This window comes from Girardinichthys multiradiatus, unplaced genomic scaffold (assembly GCF_021462225.1).
Source record: "Girardinichthys multiradiatus isolate DD_20200921_A unplaced genomic scaffold, DD_fGirMul_XY1 scaffold_35, whole genome shotgun sequence".
Classification (NCBI taxonomy): domain Eukaryota; kingdom Metazoa; phylum Chordata; class Actinopteri; order Cyprinodontiformes; family Goodeidae; genus Girardinichthys; species Girardinichthys multiradiatus.
In genome coordinates this window covers 29,041-44,093 of record NW_025917688.1, presented here as the reverse complement: position 1 = coordinate 44,093, position 15,053 = coordinate 29,041, and the positions used below count along the sequence as shown (strand labels likewise).

General features: G+C 44.4%; 1 protein-coding gene across 1 annotated transcript in view; it reads left to right on the top strand.

Moving 5' to 3' along the window:
- Positions 1-13,870, top strand: part of LOC124865177 (low affinity immunoglobulin gamma Fc region receptor II-b-like) — a 28,554-nt gene extending 14,684 nt beyond the window's left edge. The window contains exons 7-9 of the mRNA XM_047360142.1: positions 3,621-3,719; positions 9,476-9,562; positions 13,768-13,870. Coding sequence (XP_047216098.1) covers positions 3,621-3,719; positions 9,476-9,562; positions 13,768-13,811 — 230 coding nt within the window. The 3' untranslated portion in view covers positions 13,812-13,870. The remainder of the gene's footprint in view (positions 1-3,620; positions 3,720-9,475; positions 9,563-13,767) is intronic.
- Positions 13,871-15,053: the final 1,183 nt, after the last annotated feature.

The following is a 15,053-nucleotide window of genomic DNA, read 5'->3' as shown; positions in this document are numbered from 1 at the left end:
GAGTTCTCCTTTCTTCTTCCGTAACATTTACAGTCAAAGTTACATATTTTCTCCATTTCACTGTCTCTGTTTTCCTCAAATGTTGTGATAGCAATAGCTTCTGATATCTTACATTCTAGCTCCTCAGCCGCCAGTCCAAAGCTTTCTTCGTCATCCTCATCTTGGGTTGAAGACAGCTGCAAACTAGGAATGTTCTCCAAAGTAATGCAGTCGCTATCATCTTCTGCTTCATCTCCTGATTCAGAATCTGAAGAGAGTCCGGTGGCGGTACTGTTGAACATGTTCTCCCACAGCGAAGCGTTGTAACTGCCGCGATTCAGTTCGTTTGCAACACGTTGAGCTTGGTCCATTGTGAGGAAACACATTATTTCTCATAGGAGCTGTTAAGTAGCCACAAGGTTTCTTGAAGCACGCTGGTCATTGGTCGACAAGCAGATCAAAAGCTAGCGCGGAGCCAAACAAAACCGCTACAGAAATGAGCTGAGGCTTTTCCCCTCCCCAGAATGTAAATACAATCTGGCTGAGTTTTAGGCTGAAAACAAGCCAAATTTAAACATAAAATTTACTATTTTAAAACCTCCGAAACTGTCATTTAAAGAATTGAGTGGATACTTCATCATTTCAACTTGCACATTTTGCAATAAAATGAAAATCACTATTTTCTCAGAAATTGATGGTTTTTCCTCATTTTCTCTGTTTGTGCTCTGCTGACTTGTTCCAGGTTTTCCAGTGGTGCGTCACATACAGGTCCTTCTCAAAATATTAGCATATTGTGATAAAGTTCATTATTTTCCATAATGTCATGATGAAAATTTTAGATTCATTGCACACTAACTGAAATATTTCAGGTCTTTTATTGTCTTAATACGGATGATTTTGGCATACAGCTCATGAAAACCCAAAATTCCTATCTCACAAAATTAGCATATCTCATCCGACCAATAAAAGAAAAGTGTTTTTAATACAAAAAACGTCAACCTTCAAATAATCATGTACACTCAATACTTGGTCGGGAATCCTTTTTCAGAAATGACTGCTTCAATGCGGCGTGGCATGGAGGCAATCAGCCTGTGGCACTGCTGAGGTCTTATGGAGGCCCAGGATGCTTCGATAGCGGCCTTTAGCTCATCCAGAGTGTTGGGTCTTGAGTCTCTCAACGTTCTCTTCACAATATCCCACAGATTCTCTATGGGGTTCAGGTCAGGAGAGTTGAGCACAGGCCAATTGAGCACAGTGATACCATGGTCAGTAAACCATTTACCAGTGGTTTTGGCACTGTGAGCAGGTGCCAGGTCGTGCTGAAAAATGAAATCTTCATCTCCATAAAGCTTTTCAGCAGATGGAAGCATGAAGTGCTCCAAAATCTCCTGATAGCTAGCTGCATTGACCCTGCCCTTGATAAAACACAGTGGACCAACACCAGCAGCTGACACGGCACCCCAGACCATCACTGATTGTGGGTACTTGACACTGGACTTCTGGCATTTTGGCATTTCCTTTTCCCCAGTCTTCCTCCAGACTCTGGCACCTTGATTTCTGAATGACATGCAGAATTTGCTTTCATCCGAAAAAAGTACTTTGGACCACTGAGCAACAGTCCAGTGCTGCTTCTCTGTAGCCCAGGTCAGGCGCTTCTGCCGCTGTTTCTGGTTCAAAAGTGGCTTGACCTGGGGAATGCGGCACCTGTAGCCCATTTCCTGCACACGCCTGTGCACGGTGGCTCTGGATGTTTCTACTCCAGACTCAGTCCACTGCTTCTGCAGGTCCCCCAAGGTCTGGAATCGGCCCTTCTCCACAATCTTCCTCAGGGTCCGGTCACCTCTTCTCGTTGTGCAGCGTTTTCTGCCACACTTTTTCCTTCCCACAGACTTCCCACTGAGGTGCCTTGATACAGCACTCTGGGAACAGCCTATTCGTTCAGAAATTTCTTTCTGTGTCTTACCCTCTTGCTTGAGGGTGTCAATAGTGGCCTTCTGGACAGCAGTCTGGGCTGGGAGTTTTAAAGGCCTCAGGAATCTTTTGCAGGTGTTTAGAGTTAACTCGTTGATTCAGATGATTAGGTTCATAGCTCGTTTAGAGACCCTTTTAATGATATGCTAATTTTATGAGATAGGAATTTTGGGTTTTCATGAGCTGTATGCCAAAATTATCCGTATTAAGACAATAAAAGACCTGAAATATTTCAGTTAGTGTGCAATGAATCTAAAATATATGAATGTAAAATTTTCATCATGACATTATGGAAAATAATGAACTTTATCACAATATGCTAATATTTTGAGAAGGACCTGTAGATAGAGGGCCAGGTGGTGCAGATTGTATGGCAGCGCCACTTCTTACAATCTGCCTCAGGGCAGCTGTGGCTACAATGCACTAAACCACCATCAGTGTGTGAATGTGTGGATTAGTGATTGTAGTGTAAAGCGGTATACCAGTATGGGCCATTTACCACTGTAGTAGGCCACTGCACACCCAGATTAGTAGGCAGAGTCTCGTGCTCTGAGCAGGAACTGCACCATCCAACCATGATTTCTGGTTGGTTGGGAAACACTTTCATTGTTTTGGCGGTTAACACATTTCCAGTACAGAAGGCAAAACAGTCTAAAACAGTGGCGCAGTATCCTTCTAAGTCTGTACCCTGGGCAAACAGCTTCCGGTCTGTATTCTCAAAACAACCCTGCAGCGATGCAGCTGGTTCTGCTGTCCAGATTTGGATGGTTTTGACAGATGGATGGGTCTCACAGGTCAGGTACAATGGGGTTAGATGCAGAGAGATGTGATCAGATAATCCCAGGTGCAGAGTTCTGGCTGCTTTATAAGCTTCAGGGTTGTTGGTATAGAGAATATTTTTGTTTCATTTTATTTATTTATATATTCGATAGGGACTAGTATAAACCTTTACATGACATATACTATAGCACTTATAGCCGTGGATGATTTGCAATGCTCATCCCTAGAAGGGCCTTTACAAACAATAAGAACAAACAATCAAGACACACCTAACAAAAGACATGCAGACATTTCATTATAAATAAGTTATGGTCACATGACTGACTTCTTTTTAAAACATGTTTAAGTTCTTATCTGGAATGTCGCCAGTCTGAATCCAGTTTGAGTTCAGGACTCAGGGAGTTCCTCAGGTTAGAGCCACAGACAGAACAAGCTGACCTTCTCAGTCGTTTCCCCTGGAGACTGATGGACTGATGGAGCCCACTGCTCTGAGAGGAACTACAAGCTCACTGAGAACAGGAGCGGCTCGCTAGTGGAAACATTTACACGTTAATTTTAAACCACAGAACTTTATAAAAACCTTAAAACTTGGTGCATTGAACCTCTGGAGAACCTGACAGTGGTGTGTCCTCAGGTTGGGAAATCTACATTAACATTAACTTTTGAAAAGCACAGCTCTAAGCTTTGCATGATTAAAGTCTCCTGCTACGATCACATCTCCTGCTGGTTACACATTAAACAAGCTGCTGATGGGTTTATGTAGCTCCTCCAGTGATAACTGGACCTTTGGTGGTGTGTAAACAGTGGTGATCAAGACTATGCTCATTTCCCTTTGTTTCATCTTTTTAATTGTAAACTAATTAATGTAATACTTATTACTATTGTTGTAGAAAGTGACCAGACTCCAGTCTACTCGGCAGTGAGAACGAAGGATGTCAGCTATGGAGAGATCAACATCAGAACCAAGAAGAAGAAGTCAAAGAGTCCAGGTAAAACTGGTCCTTTACAGCTGCTCTCTCACAGCTTGCTCCTTTTGGAAAGATGCTCTTTTATTGCACTTTCTTCAGTTTTTTCTCAGTTTTTCATACAAAATAAGAATACTTGAAACATGAGAGAATAAAATTGATGTTCCTGCAGTTAAAATGACTGAATATGCCATGCCGCCTACACATGTTACAGATGTGAGAAAACAGCAAATGAGACGTGGAAACATCATGAAACAGACTCTCAAAGGTCACAACATAAAGGTTGAGAAGGTCACGAATCTCAGCTGTTTTCTGTTGTGTTGATTGAACTTGATTTCCGTTTCATCCCTGATGTATTTAAGTTCCTGGTTTCTGTTTGTTCCCTGGTGGATTCTTCTGCTGTTAATAAATAGGGAATGTAATGATGCTGGTTGGAACGTTCAAATCACTGTGGTGAGTCCAGTTAGAACCCCAAGATAAATCCAGTCACACTCCAGTGTTTTAAAAGCTTGAATTTCTGTTTATTCCTCACTTGACAGAACTGTGTGGTTCTAAAACAGACAAAGAATAAGGAAATAACATCAGTGTCTAAATCAATCCAAACAACTGACTGAAATGATATCAGTTACGTTATTACTGATTACAATAGTAATGCTCAATGTACGTTCTTAAAAAATGTTACACGCGAAACCTCACGTTAGCAGCTCTCGTGAAATGCGCACACGAACAAGCATGGCATCAATTAAAAGTAAACAAGAATATTCTGCCAAGTAAACTACATTCTTAACTCTCAACGTGACTTACTTCAATTTCCACGCACACAAGGCAAAATAAGGTGGAAACAAACGGGGAACAGCAACAGAAGCAAAACAAACTTTAACCTTAAACCCTTGTGCAGCTCCTTTCTCATCTCTGCTTTCCATGTCTGCCTGCTGCTCACTGACTGTCTAGGCTCCGCCCCTGAAAGAGCCAGCATGACAGTCCCTTTTGGCAGCCTTTTCGTATTCACTTGTGAATACGAACAACTAAAAAAAAAGGCTGAGTCAAAAGGGTAGATTAATCGTCCTAAGGCTAGGCAGGTAGGCTGACAAGTCTTGAGGTTGAACATAAGCTCTTCCCTTTACGCTATAAAGCGTCACAGAGCCAGTAAGAATGCATCTGTGTCCATACTGGGGATCAGGTCAAGGTGGACTGCTCTTATAGTTAAGCATTTAAACAATATTCCCCACCTTTTCTCATTACTGCGTCGGATCTTAATGGTGTACGGCCCAAAACAATCAACACCTGTGGAATAGAATGGCGGCTTGAACAGGCGCAGTCTGGCTGGAGGGAGGTCCGCCATCCTGGGTGGATTTGGGTGACCTTTCCACCTCTTGCACTTAACACAGGATCTCTGATGGCAGCGTACTGCTTCACGTCCACATAACACCCAGTAGCTCCTTCTGATCTCAGCAAACACCCTCTCTGGCCCAGAACAATGAAGCTTATCATCATAATCTTGTATGATGAGTTGGGTCAAAGCGTGTCTGGGGTCCAGAACAATGGGGTGCACTTTATCTACAGCCAGGTCAAGATTGCAGTGTTACCGGCCTCCTACTCTGATGAGCCTAGTTTTCTCATCAAACTCAGGTGCTAGTAGAAGAAGGCAACTGGATTTGGATATGGGTTTGCCAGCCTCTAACTGGGTGACTTCCTCAAGGAATGACTCTCTTTGGGCTTGTCTTGTTGAAGCGCTTCTAGCTCAGCAGCAGTGTAGGAATCAGCAGTGAGAGGGTGGTTGGGGTCTGGCGCCCCGTGAAGCTGGTGTGCAGTGGCCTCTAAGAAGCTATTCCAAGTCTGGTACTGTCGTGGATCTGGAACACTAGAGCTGGACATAGAAAGACAAGCCACTTGTTGTTTCAGCTCACTTTCAGGTTCACTCTGGGGTGGGGGTGGTAGATCAGGCCAGTTACTTGGAGCCAGTTTCAGGAGTACAGATCCATCTGTCCATCTGCTGCCTTTACTGATGTCTTGGATAGTGAGGCCACAAGTGATGTCGTCTGCAGGGTTATCTTGTGAAGGCACGTACCTCCATGTGGCAGCTTCTGTCAGCTCTTGTATTTCCGCTACATGAGTGCCCACAAGGACCCTGTATCTGCAGGAGTCTGAACCCAACCAGGTTAGAACTGTGGCTGAGTCAGACCACAAGATACAGCTGCGAATGTGGAGGGTTAACTCAGTGCTGATGACCTTGTAAAGCTGAGCACCTGTTAGAACGGCGCACAACTTTAGCCGAGGAATAGATTGTTGCTTCTTAGGGGAAACACGAGACCCAGCTGCAAGAAAGGCGACCTCAACTTCTCCCTCTGGACTCTCTGTTCTCAGCCACTGATCCAAATGCCTGTTCAGAGGCATCACAGAACACATGGATGTCTCTCTTACAGTTGGGTTGGTCCTGGCTGGGACTGGTGTAGCACCTAGGCAGGGTGATCTCGTGCAGCTGTGCCAGCTCTGCTTCCCATACATGCCACCTTTGCAGGAGCTTCTCAGGGAGTTGTGGGTCATCCCAATCCCTCCTTTTCTCCCAAAGGTGACAAACAATAACTTTGGCTCCGGTGGTACAAGGGACCATGTAGCCAAGAGGGTCATACTGGCTAGCTAAAACTCTATAGATGTTCCTCATAGTAGCCACTGAGCAAACGATATGTCTGTGTTTGTAAGTGAAGGTGTCAGCCTTACAATGCCAGTGCAGTCCAAGGGCCAGCTCTTGGATGTCAGACTGACCTTAACTGAGCCACAACTCACAGCTGGATGACTTGATGTCCAGAGGAAGATGGAGAATGACATTTGAATTGTTACTTGCCCACTGCCTTAGCTCAAACCCCACATTGGCCAGAAGGTGGTGCAGTTTGTCCACAAGTATCTTGGAGGCTACTGGACATGGGAGACTCTGTAAACAGTCGTCCACGTAGAACGACTTGTTAATGGCAACACGCACATCGTCTTCTGGTTGGCTCTGGTCTGTGACGTGTTTCTGCAACGCGAACGTTGCACAACAAGGGCTGCAAGTAATTCCAAAGGGAAGTACCTGCCACTTGTAAATATCAGGGGGAATGTCTCGCTTCATGTCCCACCATAAAAACCGCAGCAAGGGTTGATCTGCATGTAGGAGCCTCACTTGATGGAACATGCCACGGATATCACTGCTGAAGGCTACAGCATGCTCCCTGAAGTGTAGTAACACTGCTAGCAAGGGAGGGCCAAGAGTGGGACCCAGTAGGAGGATCTGGTTCAGGTTGTAGCCTTGGTATTGGAATTAGCAGTTATACACTACCTGGTTCTTCCAATTATGCTGAACCATATGATGGGGTTTATACCAAGCTTCAGGACTGGTCTTCAATTGGTGGTCCACGAACTTCACTACATAGCCAGCTTCGACAAGCTTCTCAATCTCCCTCTGATAGGCAGCAGCTTGTACTGGTGATTTGGCAAGATGCTTCTCTATGCCTCTCAGGAGGGGCAGCACTGTTTCTGGAGTGGCTTTCAGGAGAGGCATGCTCTTAATTCGAAGAAAGGGTGTGGCATGACGCTCGTTGCCACAGACATTGACTCTCACTGTCTGTTCCTGCAGGAGCCTGACTGTTTCTTGGTCTTTTCTTGACCTAACCGCTAACTTCTCACTGTGGTAAGGGAGCACATTCATCTGCCATAACTGCTCTACACATGAGAACAACTCTGTGGGTGATGGTGCAGATGTAAAGAGGCAGTGACTTACATTAGTGATAGACTCAATGTTTTGTGCTGGGCCCTGTAGTGTCCATCCGAGGAGCGTCTTCACAGCTGCTGGCCCACCAGGGACACAGCTGTGTTTTTTCGAGTTTTGTAAGTTCCTCAGTTTGTTTACTGAATATCTCTTGTTCCATCATGCATCTTCTGATGTCTTGTTCCCACTCCTCAACAAACCCCAAACATGACAGCAGAATCCAGCCAGAGAAAGCACCAAGAAACAGAAGTTGAGTTAACTATTCTGTTTTAGTACTTCCAACAAGAGGTACAGAGGAAAATATTCCATGGTGAGGATGTAGTGGAGCAGGGATTATCTTTCTGGGGCTCAAGGCTGGCGATCCTTCTCCCTGGAAGAAGTCCATGATGCTGCAGCACCTCCCCCTCTCCTCGGAGCAGACCACCATCTTGGTGCCAGGGACACCGAAACAAACAGCATCTTGCAGGAAGCCTCTGAGCCTGATGGCTCACATTTCTTCCACAAGGGTTGGCGGGGTCCTGAGGGGACACGGCCACAGCCTGCTCCCTGGCTCCAGCGTGGGCTTTAAGCGAAGGAGCCGACTCATATAACTGTGCTGTCGATGGATGACGCTCCTCATTTGGATGTGCATTCAGTGTCTGAGCCAGATGTGTTCTTTGCTTTCCCAAAGCCTGCTTTAAGTCACCTCCGAGCCACAGGGGCTCCTTACTGCTTCAGAGCACCAGAGCCTGCTCCTCATCTCAAGCTACTGCTGCTGCCTCGTGCTCCAATCCCCAAGTTCTCTGATGAGAGAGGGAAGGTGGACCAGCAGCATGTTCCTGTTTCTGAGATCCTCCATGGGTTACTATCTCCAAGGCTACTGCATCGTCGTCTCCAGCCTCCTAAGCTTCGTTGCCACTGGTGGCCTCCAGAGCTCTGTGCTGCTGTGGGACTTTGAGCACTCAGTTATTTCAGTGTCATTCCTGCTGTATTTAAGTCCATGGTCTCTGTTTGTTCTCTGCTGGATTATTCTGTTACTTTATTACCTGCTTCCTGTGTTTCTTCGAGTTGCAAAACCAGGAACAAGTCTACCTGCAGTCTACCCTTGACCTGGGGTCACTTTGAGTTATTTACAGATCCTGAAAGAGTGGAATCTAAGCTTTCCAATGATGTCAAACTTGTGGAAATGGAAAAACAATTGAAGGAGAAATGACCATTTGAATGTTGGCACTTTAAGGAGAAAACAGGCTTCAAAGTTTTGTTAGAATCACCCTGAAAGCTGGACAAAAGCTGTTAATTTGAATAAATCCAAACATGACAGAATATGCTTGAAGATGAGGAGAAAACCACATTATTAAAGCAGCCGATTCTTAGTCATTGGCTATAATTTAACATTTTGGATTTGACACGTTGGGAAGTGGAGGATGAGGCTGAGGATGATGTTTAATGAGGTCTGGTTACCCAGCCTGAAATGCTGAAGTTTATTAATGAAGAAATCCTTTATCAGGAGTCAAAGGTCACAGCAGTAGCACGTGCTCAGCAGAGCATCTAGCTTGTTAGCCAGTCTATCTGAGGTGATGCAGGTGAAGGCTGAGCTGAAATCCAAAAACATCATCATGACCTCAATGTTAAGGTGAGTTAGAGCTATTTGTTGTTCTGTAGCTATAGCAATGATATTGTCAGTATGCGTTCCTGAGAGATGAACAAATATAAAAAGAACCGCTTCTTGTTGGTACCAGCAGGCTGAAACCGGTCAGATCTCTCATTGTGGTCGGGTCTGTGTAGCTGTTGTCTCCTTCAAGCGTTGAGAAGCTGTTTAGTTCCTTCTTTGTGATGAGCTGTCAAGAATAAAATAGAGTGGGGAAGTTTGTGGTTTGAGTTTTCAAGTTTTAGATTAATTTCCATTGCTTATGTATAGTAGATGGCCAAGAACGTGTTAAAGAAAAAAAACTGTGATAATTTGCACGTGTTCATCAAGTCTTCTTAATAACTGTGTGAAAAATGTTTTCCATTACCCTAATAAGGAAACTTTTAATGCACGTTTGTGTTTATTTTGCAGGAAGTGACCCGTGTGCTGTATACTCAGCTGTTAAGACAAATGATGGTAATTATGGAAAGAATATCATCAGAGAAAATAGGAAAAGAGGTAAAACTGCTATGAATTTATCACTCTTCAAAGAGATAAAATAACTCAGTGACGCCTGGATCTAGAGGATAAAACTCTGTTGTCTTTAACCATAAAGTTATATTATTATTTTTAATAAGCCTATTTGGGGTAAAAATATGTAATATTTGAATTATGTGAAACTTTATTTTTTCTGGAAATGTTCTTTAAATAGTGGTTTAGAACACAAACATGATCAACATCAGAATGGGTTTAATGGGGTCACCAAAACAGCACCTCCAGGCCCAGTTTTAAGGGGGACGGGTTCATTAACACGGCCCTGTTTTGTTCCTGCCCTGCTATCTTACTGGGTCACCTGGTACCGTTGGTGTGGATGTTGGAATGGGGATTACCTTTTCCACTGACTTAGCCGACTCCGCTCCACTCGGTACAGAACCTGCTGTGTTTCCATGGACCCACTGATGGCTGGAGCTTTGATGGCTTGACGCCTCGCCTCCAGCCGTCAGTGTAGTTCACAGCGCCGCTAGTAACGTTACTGTGTTACATTGAAGTAATCTGCGTGAAGCGATAAAAATAAATTAATAGAAAATAAAAACATAAATGAACAAAATACAGATAATGTTTGTATTATTGTATATGCAAGAATGTGTTTATACCAAGAATCCTTCATGAGGACTAATATATCGAGGCAGGCCTGGGGTCGGGACTCGCCGGAGAGCGCCTGGTGGCCGGGTTGCTCCTCGTGGGACCCGGCCGGGCCAAGCCCCAGTGGGCCCACCATCTGCAGGGGGAACCGTGAGGGACCGGTGCAAAGAGGATCGGGTGGCGGACGAAGGTGGAGACCTCAGCTGCCCAATCCCCGGATGCTTAGGCTGGCTCTAGGGACATGGAAGGTCACCTCGCTGGGGGGGAAGGAGCCTGAGCTTGTGCGGGAGGTCGAGAGATATCGACTGAAATAGTCGGGCTCACCTCCACGCATAGCATGGGCTCTGGATCCCATCTCCTTGAGAGGGGCTGGACTCTCTTCTACTCTGGAGTAGCCCACGGGGAGAGGCGGCAGGCTGGTGTGGGTTTGCTTGTTGCCCCCTGTAATGGAAATTCTTTTATTAAGTGTTCCAAAGTGTATGACCTTTAGCTTACCTCACTCCTCAGAACATCTGTGTTAGAGGAGGAAGCTGTAAAACCATTATCAGAAGTTTAATGGTTAAAACCCATGCTTTAGGGTGATGTCTTAGGAAGAGCAGGAGGGTCTAAGGCCATAAAACACAGACTCTTTGAAGTTGAGATAACACTGTCATGTTTGGTATAAATACTGTGTGTAAATGTTGTTCGGGGCTCTGCTTCACTGACTAACCTCAGTGACAGGGTCTTCAAACGCTTAATGCTTTTGAATAAAACTTATAAAGACAAAGTCCGGATTTTCTCTTGTTGTGAGTCAACTTCTCTCACACTTTGATAAGAAAATTCCACTATACCCCCAGCTCAGCCGTCTCGTGTTGGGGTTTACCCCAGTGGATGTCGCATCCCTGCGCCTTCGGGTTGGGGATAGGTCGTTTCGGCCTACGGGCCGAGCGGTAGTGCAGAGTACCCGGCCTTCTTGGTGTCCCTGTCGGGGGTGCTGGATAGTGCCCCTCCCGGGGACTCCATTATTCTGCTGGGGGACTTCCAATGCCCACGTGGGAAATGACAGTGACACCTGGAGAGGCGTGATCGGGAGGAATGGCCTCCCCGATCTGAATCCAAGCAGTGTTTTGTTATTGGACTTCTGTGCTAGTCACGGATTGTCCATAACGAACACCATGTTCAAACATAAGGGTGTCCATCAGTGGACTTGGCACCACGACACCCTAGGCAGGAGGTCGATGATCGACTTTGTTGTCGTATCACCAGACCTTCGGCCGCATGTTTTGGACACTCGGGTGAAGAGAGGGGCTGAGCTGTCCACTGATCACCACCTGGTGGTGAGTTGGATCCGCTGCAGGAGGAGAAAGCTGGACAGACTTGGCAGGCCCAAGCGCATAGTGAGGGTCTGCTGGGAACGCCTGGCGGAGCCCTCGGCCAGGGATGTATTCAACTCCCACCTCCGGGAGAGCTTTGACCAGATTCCGGGGGATGTTGTAGACATAGAGTCCGAGTGGATCATTGTTCTCTGCATCTATTGTCAATGCTGCTGCCCGTAGCTGCGGCCGTAAGGTCTGCGGTGCCTGTCGCAGCGGCAAACCCGGTGGTGGACACCGGCAGTAAGGGATGCTGTCAAGCTGAAGAAGGAGCAGTGGTTGGCCTGTGGGACTCCTGAGGGTGCTGACGGGTACCGTGAGGCCAAGCGTGGTGCGGCCCGGGATGTGGGAGAGGCAAAAACCCGTGCCTGGGAGGAGTTCGGTGAGGCCATAGAGAAGGACTACCAGTTGGCCTCGAAGCGATTCTGGTAAACCATCCGGCGCCTCAGGAGGGGGAAGCAGTGCTTCGCCAACACTATTTATAGTGGGGGCGGGAGGCTGCTGACCTCAACTGAGGACATTATTGGGCGGTGGAAGGAGTACTTCGAGGATCTCCTCAATCCTGCCATCACGCGTTCCCTGGTGCAAACAGAGGTTGGGGACTCGGGGTTGGACTCACCGAGGTGGTTAAAAAGCCCCCCGCGGTGGCAAGGCTTCGGGGTTGGATGAGATCCGCCCTGAGTACCTCAAATCTCTGGATGTTGTGGGGCTGTCATGGTTGACACGTCTCTTCAACATTGCGTGGCGGTCGGGGACAGTGCCTCTGGAATGGCGGACTGGGGTGGTGGTCCCCCTTCATAAGAAGGAGGGTGTGTTCCAACTACATGGGGATCACACTCCTCAGCCTCCCTGGTAAGGCCTACGCCAGGGTATTGGAGAGGAGAGTCCAGCCGATAGTCGAACCCCGGCTTCAGGAGGAGCAGTGTGGTTTTCGTCCCGGCCGTGGAACACTGGACCAGCTCTATACCCTCTACAGGGTGCTCGAGGGTTCATGGGAGTTTGCCCAACCGGTCCACATGTGTTTTGTGGACCTAGAGAAAGCATTCAACTGTGTCCCTCGTGATGTCCCTATATACAGATATACACATTATATATATTTTTATATATATTCTGTGTCCTTGTTTTTGCACAGAACAGTTTATCCTGCAACACAAAAACAGCATAAATCCGTACACTTTGTACCAGGGGTGAGCAGCTCCAGTCCTCGAGGGTCCTGCAACTTCTAAATGTGTCCTTGGTCCAACACACCTGAATCAAAGGTACGGCTCATTACCAGGCCTGTGCAGAACTTGACTGGATACTGAGGAGGACTGGAGTTGTCCACCCCAGATCTGTACTATCATCTTCAGAGTCTCCTCCACTAATTACATCACTATAGTCTGCTGCCGCTTCATTGGCTCCCAGCCAAACATCATAAGTGTTAAAATCCTTCTTCTAACATCTTCCAGACTCTTGCTTCTCCATACATCAGATAACTGATGCAGATTTGTATTCCAGTCAGAGTTTTCATATCAACCTCCTCCTCAAATCACCTCACTGGACCAGAGTGGTCGGTTCTTCAGCTCTTTCTCTGGAGTTTTCTCCTTCCCAGTATTTGGACTATTCAATCTATTACATTTTTCAAATCCTATTTTAAACTAACTTAACTAAGATGACTCACTTTGGTTTTACCTCTCTCCAGTAATTTATTCTATATTTACCCCAAACTGTACAGTTGCGTTCACAATAACAGCAATTTGTTTAAAAATGTTTGAAAAGCTCTACATTCTGAGAATAGTTTTAATTTCCATGCATTGGAAACACTGCACATTATATTCTAAATCAAACCATGAAGAAAAATGTAATCACTATATGGAAAATGAAGAAAATTGAACATTGGGCTGTTTTACAAAATAACAATGTCTACATCTTTCTTTACAAACTCAAATATTTACTTTATAAACTGAAAAATCTTTAGGAGTTATCATCACCTGGTACAGATTCATGCTGCTATTGTGTTGCACGATAAACTGTTCTGTGCAAAAAAAAAGGACTCAGAATATATATATATATATATTCTGAGTCCTTCTATATATATATATATATATATATATATATATATATATATATATATATATATATATATATATTCTGAGTCCTTTTATATATATATATATATATATATATATATATATATATATATATATATATATGCAACTTTGATCATTTTGTTTAAATTGCTTTTTTCAGAACCTTTACCAGACCCAGATGTTGTCTATTCTTCAGTGAAGTAGTCCAGATGATGTCCACCAGCCCGCTCTCAGCTCGTTCCCCCAGAACCAAACATCAGTGTACATCTAAAAATTTTTTTTGTGCATAAAATATGTTCAAGGTTCTATTCAGAACTTTCTAACCAACAACATTAAATATTAAGTACGGTAGTTTTACATGCTACAACATGAATGTATTTATTTTTCATATTTGTAATAAATGTTTCATATAGCAGCAGATTAGTCTTTACAGAGTTTTTTTCTTTTTGTTCTGGTTCTGGAGGCTTGAACAGATAGAGGCAGAACATGTAACTTCCTGTTCTAAACCGATGCAAAGTTTTCTTCAGAAAAGCTCAAAGAAACTGCAGAAATAAATGTTCAAACTCCACTGAGTGACAGAAAATATTAAACCAGAGCTGTTACATTTATGTTTCATTTATGTTTTTATTCATATCCTAGATAGCAAAACATGAATGAATCAACATTGAAATATGTTTAGGCAGAAATATTGAATCCATGTTGAAGCCTGACATTTAAATTATACAAAAAGTGGTTGGTGACTTTCATGTTGAATCAATGTTAGGTTTGCAACTGTAACTGATACTATATCAATGTTGATTCAGCCATCATCTAAATGGTAATCTACATGTACATTGTGTTGATTTTATACTGAATCAAAGTTAAGGAATCAATATTAATTCATGCACATTTGACATTAAAATATTACATTAAATATAACTTATCTAAAGCCGTTGTGAATCCCATTAGAAAAGTTTAGTTTTTCACCAACTGAGTTTCTGCTGATGGGTCTACATCATAACATGTCATTACAAGTTTCTTCATTTAGTGCTGGTGTTAAACACACAATATTGTTGGCAGACGATGGGTATTATGTCGTTCAAAATGATCTTACATTACCATATTTCTAAAAATGTGTGAAAACAAACTTAAGAATGACAGCATGGCATTAATATTACATTTTATTTAGGAAAACAGTCAAAGGTCAAGACAGCCAGCAACTTGTCCCTCAGCAACAGATGTGGGTGATATGGCGACAAATATTGTTTATGGTAACAGGTCGACACCATGTCTTATCAGAGATTAAAATAACCAGATAAGGCAACTGATTCCACATGGCTCAATGCCGGAGGTCAATCGCCAATGATCAATGACCAGTTAACCAGGTCCGTCGGTCCACAGTACCAACCGACCGACATCAAAGTGCAGTAAAAAATGCCAACCTTACTTTCCACTGACATTTTAGAC